This window comes from Cynocephalus volans, chromosome 9, assembly GCF_027409185.1.
Source record: "Cynocephalus volans isolate mCynVol1 chromosome 9, mCynVol1.pri, whole genome shotgun sequence".
Classification (NCBI taxonomy): Eukaryota; Metazoa; Chordata; class Mammalia; order Dermoptera; family Cynocephalidae; genus Cynocephalus; species Cynocephalus volans.
The window spans coordinates 87854321-87867689 of record NC_084468.1 but is presented as its reverse complement, the minus strand read 5'-3'; the positions used below and the strand labels follow the sequence as shown (position 1 = coordinate 87867689).

Here is a 13369-nt window from a genome sequence, read left to right as displayed (position 1 = left end):
TAAAAGGAATTGCTAGTTCCTCGGTATTTTAGTTAAATTGCAATCTACTAAATTATTTCTGTAAAGAAAGCTTCCGTAAATGGATTGCATCCCATTTTATTTCTCTATTTGTTACAAGTCTTTAAAACATTTATTTCACAATAGGCTGAACATCTTATGAAATAGGAAAAGCTATTATAATCCTTTTTTTCAGTCAGGTTCTATGGTAAAAGATGAATTTATCAGATGCATTTCACTAGGTTTCTAGGAAATGAATGTCAATCATATTGTTGATGTGAATCTATATTATTCTAATAAATCACTGAGAGAATAAAATTACTTAATGTTCCAGTTCCCATTAGAAATTTATTTTTAAAGAGATCATGAGTCATGCTATTATTATTAAGCATGGATTCATAAAACAAGTATTTTTTGAAGGAAATTCTCTATACTTTTTTTACTTCAATTATCTATTTCTAGATAATACAAAGCAACTGCATTTCTCTTCAAAAGATTACTTTAAAATATGGTATGTTTATATGTGAGTGTGAGGGGTATACAGTCAATTCACAGTTATACATATTAACAACGGTAGATAGGAATAGCTTGGGAAATACTGCGTTTATATATTGTATAATGTAATAGTCTAATTTTTTGCAAATCTTTGCCTCAACTGTTTCTCATAGAGAGTAGCTACACTGGCTCTTTTGATTTCTCCTCTGCTATTTCTATTCTACTCCTGGTAGAGTCACTAAAGAGTTACTAAATGACTGCTGCTAAAAGCAGAGAGCCACAACAAGGTTGAAAAGCATTATTATCCTTTCTTGAAGACACCAAATCAAAGTCAGTAGTAACTCTGTGGTAGCCAGCACAATCAGAACAAGTCATGTGAAAGCTGAAACTAGAGCATCCTTCCTCCCTACAGCTTAATGAATGAGGCTGCCTTTGCTCTAATGCTCTACATTTCTAACTAAACTTTCAGGACTCATTCATTCATGCGATAAATAAATATAATAGAACTTGAAGCATTGATCATGTACTGTGGGGAAAAAAAGCAATATAGTGGGATAGCAAGTGGGGGATAAGGCACTTATTTTGATATATATTCAATAAAGAACTTTCTGAGTAATGGTATTTGAGCAAGTGTGGTGACCTTCATGAAAAAACGGGGTAAGAAAGTTGAAGGCAAAGGGAATAGTAAGTGCAGAGATCCTTAAGTAGAAGCAAAGCCAGTAGTTTTTGAGGACCAGCAAGGAGGCCTGTGTGGCTAGAAAAACGTCCTGTGGAGGCAAAGGACTATACGAAGATCATAAACTCAACTGGTGCTCTGAGTAAACACTTGGTTATTTATTGTGCCTTAGATTTACCAGTAAAAACTTTTATTCCTTTTTCTCTCTGAAGTCTCTATGAGGGGAAGTAAAAACAGCTTCAGAATTTTCATAGACAATTCCATGAGAAATGGACTATTTGAACCCAGTGATGATCAGTGACTTGACTTAAGGTGGCACATATTAATAGAAAATTTAAAAAGGTATATGTTATTGCCTTCCTATAATAAAAAAATCTCTAGTAAATGCACAGAATACAAAGGGATCATATCCAGAGAAAAGTTAAGCTTAGTAAGAAGTAATCAAGCATTAAATGTGTATGGTAAGCTTAGGCTATTCAGATACTAAATTGGAATGACAGGCATCTAGACAATAAACTCATATAAGAGAATGAGGTGTGTGCTTAATACATGAACAGATGCTCTGCTGTGGCATTGGACAAGAGGGAGCCATTATGTTCCCTGAATGGAATGTTCATGAAAGTGAGTGAGGAATCTAATAAAAAATTAGGCTGAAAATGTATTTAAGTCTAGATCCTTGAGGGCATTGAATACCATAGTAGAGCATTTGATTTTTATGTTTATAGGCAATGAGCAATCATGGAATGATCTTCACAGGGTGAGAAACATGCTGTAACCCATGTTTTGATATGTATGTTATTGGCAATGTGAAGATTGTCTAGCAAGATAACATATTGGTAGCAGGAAAAACATTTAGGAAGCTATTAAAGCAAAAGGTTAAACCAGGCTATGGGAAAAGAAATGTAAAGGAAGGGATAAATATGAGAAATTCTGGAAGTGAGAATTTGTGAAACTAGAATGTGATGAATAATATATGGGGCTGGTGGTACAGATTTGTCAGGTATAGCTGCCCAGCATGTTCCTTACATTTTGGAAATTTGCAACATTATAAGAAAACTGTCTTTCAGCAGCCCTTGCTGGTAAGGTAAAGGCAGGTTGCTTAGGATTCACCAATCAGATAAATTGCACATAAAGCTTCTTTTTCAAAATGAGCATTGTGAGCAAGCAAGTGAGGCAGGAAATGGTTCTGTCAGGTGTGGAACCGGAGGGGCCAGCAATGGAAGAGCTTCTGCCTCAGCATTTTGGGAGTTACCTACACGCCATGAGTGTGGGCTTAGCTGTTGGCTACATCAGTAACAGCATTTCATGGAGCTGACCCCTCAATGTGAGTGGTCACTGGTGCCCTACCTGACTGCAGAGCATGCAAGTCCAGTTCTCTGGATCTGTGAGCACTCTAATATCCTTTAATACATCTCTATACTATAAAAATTAGCCAGATTAAATTTCCATCATTTGCTACAAGAACCCTTACCTGTGCAAGAGGTGACAAGGAAGAGGAACTATTCTTTTCTACAGAGGTACCAGTCTATGCAATTGAGAGGATGCTGTTACCTAAGAAAGAGAAAGTATTTCTCCATTTAAATATCTAGCAGGTATTATTGGGAAGACCAGGATGAGTTGAACTTGGCAAAACACTCATGAAGAGGCAGTTAGACATTCTACCCTGGAGCTTCACAGAGAGGTGAGGGTTAGAAATGCAGACATAAGAGTGAACACCATGGAGACAAGACTGCAGCAGCATAAGCAGATGGTCTTGCTAAAGGAGAGAGTGAAAAGTAGGAGAAAGAGAAAAGAATCCCTTAGAACAGTGCTTTCCAATAGAAATAGGAGGAAGACAAAAGAATCCTTTAGAACAATACTTTCCAATAGAAATGTAACGTGAGCCATATCTGTCATTTTAAATTTTCTAGAAACCATAGTAAGAGGGATAGAAAGAAACAGGTAAAATTAGTTTTAATAATATATTTTACACAAATATCCAGAATTTTGTCATTTTAGCATGTAATCAATGCAATGCTTATTAAAGAGATATTTTCCCTTCCATTCTTATTTTTGTACTAAGTCATTAAAATTTGTTGTGTATTTTACGCTTCCAACATATCTCAACTCACTTAGCCACGTTTCAAGTGGTTAAGAGCCATACGCAGCTGGGGGCTACCATATTGGAAACACCCACTATTTGATAATATAGACTTTATTGTAGCAGTCATTCATGTAACATTACTTCCATATAAATGTCTAAAAATACATGGTATGTTTTAAGTGAGAAAAAAAAAGATCTAGAGGGCCAAGATAGAGATAAATGTGGATTCTTATATTCATTTTTTCTAGTGGATTCTTATATTCATTTTTTCTAAGTCATTTATTTTTTACAAAAGAAAATAAATTTTAATGACCCCCTCATTGTGCCTTCCAGAGAAGAGAGTGAGAGTGTGCTGACCCTGAAAGGCTTGACCCCCACCGGCATGCTCCCCAGCGGAGTGCTTTCTGGAGGGAAGCAAACGCTGCAAAGCGGTAAGCAGGCCATTGGTATGACCGTGTGCCCACAGCATCTCAGTCAGCTGTGTTGCTAGGGCCCTGATTTATTCATTCATTTAAGCTTTGTCTTGGTCTTCAGTTCTTTGCAGCTGGTAAAAGAGCTGAAACCCCAATCAGTATTGTCAGTCATGTCAAACATAGTAGCTCCCTCATTCACTGGAGTGTATTCTTTATCCTCCTCCCCTAGTCCTTCATTTACATATCAGTCCACATATGTAAGACAACTCATTTAGGTTGCCTGCATGCACAATAGGTTTGACTACTTTGAGCCAATCAGTTGCTAAAAACATCTTCTTAATTATATTCTTAATAAATATTCTGGTTATCTATACAGGATTGATGAAATACACACACAGACTATAATACATATTCATAAGTCTAGATTTTAGTGGAAAACGGAAGAAGAGTATAAAAAAAAGATGATTCTATTACATACTTGAATAAAAATTGGGAGCCATCTGTGTCTTTTCTGTGATTTATCAATCCAAAACATAAAAGACTGAGTAGAACCACATTTTATTTTTGAAAAATAATGATAACATTCCCTTTGAAATAGAGATTTTGTATTAAAATGTATAGACCAGTACTGTCCCACAGAACTTTTTGTCATGATGGAAATTTCTGTATCTGTACAGAAGCCACTGGCAACATGTGGCTATTGAGCATTTGAAATATACAAATGAGAAACTAAATTTTTTAGTTTGTCTAATTTTCATTAAATTTAATTTAAATAGCCACATGTGGCTAGTGTCTACCATGTTAAACAGCACAGTTCTATACACTCTTTTACTTTTGTTATTTTTGTTTCATTATCAATTTTACCTAATATTATTAATTAGAATACAATATTAACAATACTTGATAGAAATTTTGCTATTAGATTAGACTGTAACAGAAAAAAATGAAGACAAAAATGTGCTATAACATTTTCAAAGCAATCTTAGTGTGTTGTTTATTTTCTTGTATCTTTCCCTGAATCTTTTTTGTATTTTCTTTTCTATCCCTGTCCTTCAACCTAGAAGATTCAGGTATTCTTAGGCTTATGTTATTTAGACACACTTCTTCCACATGAAGAGAAATGATCAACTTCCTGAATTGCTAAATGATAACATCCTAGCAGCATCATGAAATCATCAATTTTCAGTTGAGTTTATTCCAAAATTAAAGTTTTTGAGTTTTCACCAAAAGACAAAATATTTTCAGTGAAGGTAGGAAAATACACAGTATTGAAGTAAATCCTCCCTTCAAATTTATAGCTAAAAATTATTTTAATAACTTAAAAACAGATGTTTTCCCACCAAAGTAAACATGCTCACTAAAACATTAGCATAAATGGATTGATCATTTGTATGCACAAAATGCACCTCTACCTAACTGATTGAAATCTGCAGTTTCTGATAAGCCCGGTTTAAGACACAGCAAGTGTACTATCAGAAACTATGGGCCATATTTGCTTTAGAAGGATACATTTAGTAACGGGCAGTACATATTTCTAATACGTCAGTGCTGGTGTGGTTCCAGATTTTTTGCTTTTCTTTAAACTTGTTACTTAAGTTCTTAAAATTCTTTTTTTTTTTTTTTCATTTCCAGATTTTTGCCTGTATTTTCAACTTAGATCATTTACTTTAATTTATTTTAAATCCATTGGTTTGTGTTATTCTATGTTGAACACACACACATACACACACGCAACAGAAACACACACACACACACGTAAAAGACGTGGGGTGGAACCTCATTTGTCCTGAGAATTTAAGGACTTAATGTATATTTTAAACTACATCCATTAACAGAACTTCGAAATTCATTGCCTGACACCCTTCAATTTGCCTAAAAAGGTTAATTACTTAAAGCTTTGCTGTTTAGCTCTTCTCCATAGTGGTAACCGTTCTGCATATTTATCATAAAGAATCTAAAATGCACTGAAGGAAATACAGTATACATTTGGCAGTTGCTCTAGTTTTAAAACCTTAAAGTGTAAGAAAAATGCAAATTAAAGTTAAGGTGTAGAATTTTAATATTAAACATTTTGGACTTACAGAAAAGTTTTGCATTTTAGCATTTAATGAGGAAAATGTCAACTATCCTTAATAATATGGAAAGACTCACACACCTGTACAGTGAAAGTATAAACCATAACCTTATCATAAAAAGTGCTGATAAAGCAATGGGCTTTTAAAGTTCTGCCTCTGAAATATGCTGTTTCAGTATGTTTATGTGAAACCTCATATGCAAGTATAATGAGCTTTCAGTATTGAGGCTGCCTGTTCTTTAAAATGCTGATAGAATTATTGCCGCTGCTAGCATGTTACCACTTGATTTGTAACATTTCGAGAGTTTCATTTCTAAAAATGGTATTCCAGTAAGGAAAAGAAAACTGATTTTAAATTAGGCTGCCTGATAAAAGAAGTCCAGACTATATCATTCCCTTTCTTTTTCTGTTTCCTTCACCTTCTTCCCACCCCCAAATCTAAACATGCTCCATGTTTGTCTTTAAAGAGTCACATGCATTATGAACTTTAACACACTGATTTTATTCTTCCTTTAAATTTTCATGTACACCCCCAGTTTCCCATTGCATTAGGAAATGATGCTATTTAATATTAAATAGTGTGAATTATCCCACTGACGCTGTGGCACTGTTTCAGGTTCTGCCGGTTTGACTGCCATTTTTAAACTATAAATCACCAAATATAGGAAGGGTTTTATAGTAAAAGAAATCTTTCTTGAGCGTGTTCTTAAAGAGTTAATCATTTTGTCATTTATTTAATGAGCAAAACCCAAAGCAGTTCACTCAGATAAGTGTATCCAGCTCATAAGTAAACTCATTATTTTTGTGGTGTTTTTCCTTTCATTTTAGCATTTTTGTTGTGTTGTCTGTGCCAGAATCCAGCACTTGCAGGAACATTAGTTCTCCTAGCTCCTTTGATCGTCACTGATTTGTTCTTAGAGTTGAAAAATCCTCTGCTCATTCTTCTCATTCATTTGCACCCCCTTTCTTCTCTTCAGCTACTGTTGAGGCTATTGAGGCTGATGAAGGTAAATTGGCCAGTCCCCTTTCTGTTGTGCCTGCAACAGATAAGGGCTCTGCTGGGTGTATTCATTTTTTTGCTGTAGCTTGTACAGAGTGTGTGGGTGTTGGGCTAACAGTTGTGGCTCAGTATTAACCAAAATGTTCTTGCTTTAAAGGGGAAAATGTCCTTCTATGGTTTGTTTGTTTGTTCTTTTTTTCCCTTAAAGCTATGTTTGACTTTTGTATGCAATAAACCTAGTACAATCACAGGACACAAAAGAATTATATATCTTGAACGATGTGGGGTGGGGGTTATGGCAGCTGTTTTTGACAAATAACACATAAAATAATATTCTTTGAGCTGAACCATGTCCCTCCCTCAAATCACATTCAGGCAGCACTGAAAAGGAGAGAATAAAAATAGCTTTATTCATTCCAGTCTTCAGAAGTTTGTAACCAAAAAAAAAAAAAAAAAAAGTTTATCTGAATAGTGCTTTGTTGTAGTTCAACATTAATTTATGTCTCTAAAAAATATTCCAATATGAGACAGTTGTGTATGAGATAAACAGCTCTGCTAGTCTTATCAAATTTTAACCTACTGGTATTTGTAGGAGAATTAGCACCAGCAAAATACTACAGAGTTCAAAGTATGTAGTGGCTGTGGAAGTGGCCAATAACAAGAATAGTGAATATCAAGTAATCACTCAATTGATTAATGTTACTGAGTGTTTGCTTTGTGTTAGGCACTGTGCTAGGAGCTGCAGGGTAAATCAAGAAGTGTATATCTCCATCTGTGTCCTAGCACTGCTCAAGGACAATAGAGTTGACCCTGTAGTGATTACTTTTTAATTGAGTGCTTTTTAAATATATGGTTGTGAGAAAACTGCATATCAAAATAGTTTCTAATATTTATTATATATACCATATCCTCTGGAAATTTTAAAAGAATAATTTGAAGTTCCCCTTTAAAACAAAATTCCTCAGTTGTATTTTGTTCTTGCAATATAACTTCGTATTTTCCCCAAATTTGTGTGCATATGGTCCTTTGGTATGGTATAAAAAGTGCCACTTCAGACTTCTTCCAATTTGTACGTGATTTGAATATGGTAGGGAAATAATAGCACTGTAAGAGAAAATACAACTGCTTCCTAAATAGCGGTGAATAAACTGCTATTTATGTGGGAATTCTCTATTCCTCTTGGCAAATTCTAATCTGCAGTGTGCATTCTTGTTGATAGTTTGGCTGTTTTCTGTGGTTTCTGTGACTCTGTGTTGTGTTAAGTATACTACCAATGTAAATTGCTAATACCCATTGTCTGACCAGCAACTACAGCAGAGCACATTCTTCCATACCAAGGGAGACAAAAAAGACTAGAAATGGTGCCCCATTCTAGAAATATCCATTGTTCTAGCTAGATTTTTAATTTCTATGCTCCCACCCTATTGGCTTTTAAAACCTTGAGATTCCACTTTTACCATTTAAATTAATGAAATTGCTTCATAAATTATGATGACAAACTTTTTATATTCATTAGTTATGATGAAATGATTTTCATAGTAGTTTAGAAAAAGAGTAGAGTACCACTTCCTTCCATTTTTTTGGTCCTTCAAAGTAGTTGAGTTAGTTTTCAGGGTGGGTGCTCATTAGACAGCTCCATTATTTTGCAATTTATTACAAATTAGAGAAGAATTAAGAAGCTTTGCTTTGGGCCTTGGTCTTTCCCATTTCCCCATCTTCTTCCTCTCACACTTGACTAATCACCATTATGCTAACCTTTAAAATGCCGAGGGGGAACAAACTATTTCTCATCGTTTAATGAGTTTTGAAATAACTGTTTATAACTTTTAAGAATCTCATCCATACTAATGAAAGGCACTGCACATTTGTGTAGGAGTGGCTCGCAAAGTTTCAACTTGAAACTGATTTCCTTTTTTTTGCGAATAAGGTGGGGTGGATAAAGGTACCATGAAATTGTCCTTAATCAGCCATGGAGATGCAGCCCAATTCAGCATTGGTGATTGGCCCTTAAATATCTGGCTTGCACTTCACAGGCAGTAAAGCAAACTGATGTCATTGGTTCCCCATTTATGTAATTTATCTTCAGCTCACTGGTTGGTGCACACACTGAAGAAATCATTAAGTTTCTTGCACAAATGCCTTACCTATCTCTGTAGTACACTGAAAGTTACAAAAAGGAAAAAAAAATAAATAACCCAAAAAACTGCTCCCACTTTGAGAATTCCAAGTTTTGATGGAGTAGGACCAAAACCGGTCCAATATATTTTTGCTAAAAATTGTGAAAGGTATTTTCCCCTTGTTATTCTTTAGCCACCACTTACATCTACATTGATCTAGTAAGAATGGGTTTTTCTTTGATTTAGGCAGTAATGGATGCCAGATGAACATCAGTTTGACCTGTTCGCTGCTGAAGGGCAGACAGTGCTTTTCTTCTTAGTGACCTTATCCTTATTTTTCTGAGTTTCTCTTGTTTTGTCACCACTCCACTTGTTTCCAAAGTTGAGTCAGGAAACAGTAGTTAATAATTTCATTATTTTCATGCCACCGTTGAACTGTTTACTGAGGAGGTCTTTCTGGGATTCTAAGAGGGGATGGAAATGCCCTGGTTAATTCCTTTTCTAGCTCCTTTTAGTTTCTGCTTCTAAGCCTTTTATTAGATTTTTAGGTAAAGCAGATGCAGTGATTCCGCTGAATTTGCCATCCCTAACACAGTGAAGAGTAAAAATAGGCATATGCTACAGCCTGTCTAGGTCAGTGTGTTTGATGCAGTAATCATGCTAGTGATGTGGTCAGCGGATGCTGGTTGTACAGGCCTGTCCCTGGAAGCAACTTTCCTCTTTACATATCCACTTCGGATTTGTTTGAGCTATACTTTCATGAAGACAAGAGAAATGCTTACATCTTAATAACTTCAAGAGGACATTTTGGTTGGCAAGAGACATTGGCTGTTTTCACACCTTTTGGTTATCTCCAAGTATGGTAAGGAGTCTGTTGTGTTGTGTTCAGGTCCCGTCAATTTGTTCTCCACTAAAGGATTCCCTCTCACTGCGAAATCTCTAACGTCACCCGATGCAGCCACTGGTGCCCTTTGTTTTCCTCTGGCTAACCCTGCTTTTCTTTCTTTAATGATTTTCTGTTTAGCTATCAAAGGATTTTCACCACAACATAAGATCACTAGCTTCGAGGAAGCCAAGGGCTTAGACCGGATTAACGAGAGGATGCCACCTCGCAGAGATGCCATGCCCTCTGACGCCAACCTTAACTCCATCAACAAGGCTCTCGCCTCAGAGACTAACGGCACGGACAGCAATGGCAGTAATAGCAGCAATATTCAGTGACCACTTCCTGTTCACTTCTTTTCTTTTCTTTCTTTCTTTCTTTCTTTTTTTTTCTTTTTCTTTTTTTGGTGAGCTGCAGGGCATGATGGGATTGCTGCATCTCAGCAGTTGGATGTTCTTGCCTCTCACGGTAGCGTATTTGCTCGGGGGGCCAGGAATTGGATTCAGTTTACACTATCATTAAAAAAGAGGGAGAGAGATAATAAACTATATTTTGGTGGGGGTGATGGTTAAACACCTTTTTTGGGTATGCCTTTTAAAAATGCTTATAGGGGAAAAAAATTTTAAAAAGAAAGCTAATGCTAGTATATATACTGCAATGTTAGGGGAATGAACATGTTTTCCTACTGCATTGGGGACTCCTAGATAGGTTAATGAAAGGCCTTTTATTCTGTTACTGGACATGAAAACTTTGTCTAATTTCTTACTCTATTGTACGTTTACAGTCGCAGCACTAAAAAGGATGACATCAAACATTTTTAACAAAATGATGTACAAACTAAATAAGGACTATTTATTGATAATGTTTTGCTACTCTTGTCAGACAATGACTGTAAAATGAATTAGGCAGTCTTAAAAAAAAAAGAAAAAAAGAAAAAAAAAAGAACGTTGCAAATTTGTTAAAATGCCAAAAAGGAGAGTTTAATTTTGTACAGATTATGCTTACCTCAGGTTTCTTTAGTGTGCTTGAATGCCCTTCTTTCCATATAACACTTCTCTTATTAATTTGGCAATGAATATCTTTTCTTTCCTTTTTAAGTTTAAAAAAAAACTGGAATAATTACATCTATCTTTTTTTGCCGTTTATATTTAGGGGTTTTTGTTGGTAAATCAAGTCTTGGTTGTGGCTTGCTGAATTAAATATTTATGAGTGGTGCATTTTTAAGTATAGTGAACAAGACACCATATTAAATACAGTGATAAAGCATCTATATTCTGTAAAAAAAAAAAAAAAATCTGCCTATGCATGTTTTTTAAGAAAAAAAAAAAAAAATGGCTGTATCGGCCTGTATGGGACTGTAATGCGCTTAGTGGTCTGACATATACTGGAAATGTATGTATACTGGCGTACTTTATATTCTCTAAAATGCTTAATGCCTTTGAAATTTTGTAATCAAAAAAAGCTTTGAAAAAATCTAAAGGGGAGAGTATTCTTAAAAGTTTTTAACATAAGCTTGTCAGTGCACATATAGATGGTTAGCATGTTTAGCAAACCTTGTGAAATTTAAATAAGTTTGTAGTTACATGTGAAACTCTAAATGCATGGTAACTGTAATGTCATTACGGTTTAGTTATTTTGTTCGGTTCTGTCATGTGCCACAAAATATGTACTTTTTTCACTTTTTTCCCTTTGTATATCAGTTACGGGTTACAACTGGTTCATTCTGAAAACAACAACAAAATTCCATTCATATTTTTTAACAATTGTATAAGTGCCCAGGTAATTCACTACAGCCTAAAGCCTTGCCTTTGTAATTTGACTTCTGAAATGTTGGCAATCAAAGCATGCACTTGTAACAATGAAAAAGAAAAAGCATTTTATATTACTACTCAATAAAATGTGCATGAACTTAAAGAACTCTCATCCTTTCCCTGAGTCTGCTGAAGGGATTTACGTGCACAGCCACCATGGCGTCTTCTAGGTGCTGGCCCACCTCCACTCTTCACAGATTTACTTTGACAGGCTTCTTTCAAAGGGCCTCGTGATCTGAGGTGTGGTGCCTACTTCCGCTATAAGAATCTTGGTGGATTTGTGTCTCAAATCAGACGAGAGAAGTCTATTTAAAGAGTAAATGCCATCTTCTGGCTCCTGCAAATGTGAGAGCCAGCTAAGAAACCAGAGCATTCCTTTTTATTGAAAAAAGAAATTTGTTATCAGGTTGTTTCAGTTGTATTGGATTCCCTATCTGCTAAAGCAAAAAGAACTAGACTACTAAGTGCATTTTCAACACAGAAGAGAGTTGCATTTGTATTAATATGAAATTTGTATACCTGCGCTTTAGCTAATACTAATCACCCGAAGGGTTAAGATACACCAAATTTCAGTTTGTTTCTAACATTGTTCATCTTTAGTGCACTTTGTTTTATGTAATAAAGTATGCCTGTTATATTAAGTAATAAGAATATAACAATTAGTGATATAGTGTACCAAAACAAAGATGTTTTAGATATATATTCTCTGACAAAGACTATCCCAAGTTTATTTTAATGAATCCAAACTTTTTTTTCCTGTGGATATTTTTCCATCCTAAAAAAAAATGACACCCAAGGAAAATATTTAGATGCAACTAACTAGAATGATATGAAGGAAATGGTAATTCTGGTACCAAGGTGTTTATTTTTTTTTTTCTTATAATTGCAAAGAAAATATCCTGATAAAAATTTCATTTTTTGGATTCCTTTCTTTTACAAATTGTGCTGAGGCAACTATGGCATAGAAATAAACATTTGACATTAAAATAAGCAGTTGATGTGAGTATTGCTTGGTCTTTCCGGTCAGTGGTTAGAAAATAATACCACATATTTTTGCATAATAATTTGGTCTATCAAAGAAATCAATATAGAACTGAAGTTATTTCTCCAAGAGGGATACCACTGCAAGGTCCTAAGTTATTAGATCTCCTTCACTTTTGGAGAAATTATCGAATTCTTGATTTGCTTATGCCAGTGAACCTTTGGCTACACACAGATACACGCCTGTGCACACACATGCGTGCGTGTGCGTGCGCGCGCGCGCGCGCACACACACACACACACACACACACACACACAGAAACAATCCCCTGTCCCCCACCCACCCTCCTCCTCCTTCCCCCAGGGTGACTTACCTCTCATGGGTTTCAAACTCAGTGCCAGATTTTCATCTAGTTTTTCAACGATTAAGAGCTGGATTTAACTGACCCTGTTCTTATCTAAAATATCCTCTACTTACATTCTCCTTAAATGTTTTTTGAAGAAAAGGAAGAAAAATCTTCCAAGGCTAAACTTACATAATAAGGAAAACAAAGGGGACAGGAAGGGGAACATCGGTGCCCCTCTGCAGTGGCATGACTTAGGGTAGACATCAAAGCTGGAAGTGTCTGTGGCATCAGTCCAGACAGGGTGTCGTGGTGATGCTGTAACCCTCAGAATGATCTTGTCCTGAAGTACTTCCTTTCCTCCCACCCTCACCACATCCATAAATGTTATCACACATTGATTTTTCTGCCTGGAAACCAGGGCCCCAACATGAAGTCTGCACCACAGGAGGGAGAGTGGGAATGGTCTTATTTTCATGTCGTCTCTCACTCACT

The 13369-nt window shown here is 35.7% G+C and overlaps 1 protein-coding gene across 2 annotated transcripts in view; it reads left to right on the top strand.

The window, feature by feature from the left end:
* Positions 1-12517, top strand: part of PPP3CA (protein phosphatase 3 catalytic subunit alpha) — a 294575-nt gene extending 282058 nt beyond the window's left edge. The window contains exons 12-14 of one of the 2 annotated variants that reach the window (XM_063107898.1): positions 3585-3682; positions 6716-6745; positions 9880-12517. In XM_063107898.1, the coding sequence (XP_062963968.1) occupies positions 3585-3682; positions 6716-6745; positions 9880-10076 (325 nt within the window). In that variant the 3' untranslated portion in view covers positions 10077-12517. The remainder of the gene's footprint in view (positions 1-3584; positions 3683-6715; positions 6746-9879) is intronic. The other variant, XM_063107899.1, reaches the window with a different exon arrangement.
* Positions 12518-13369: the final 852 nt, after the last annotated feature.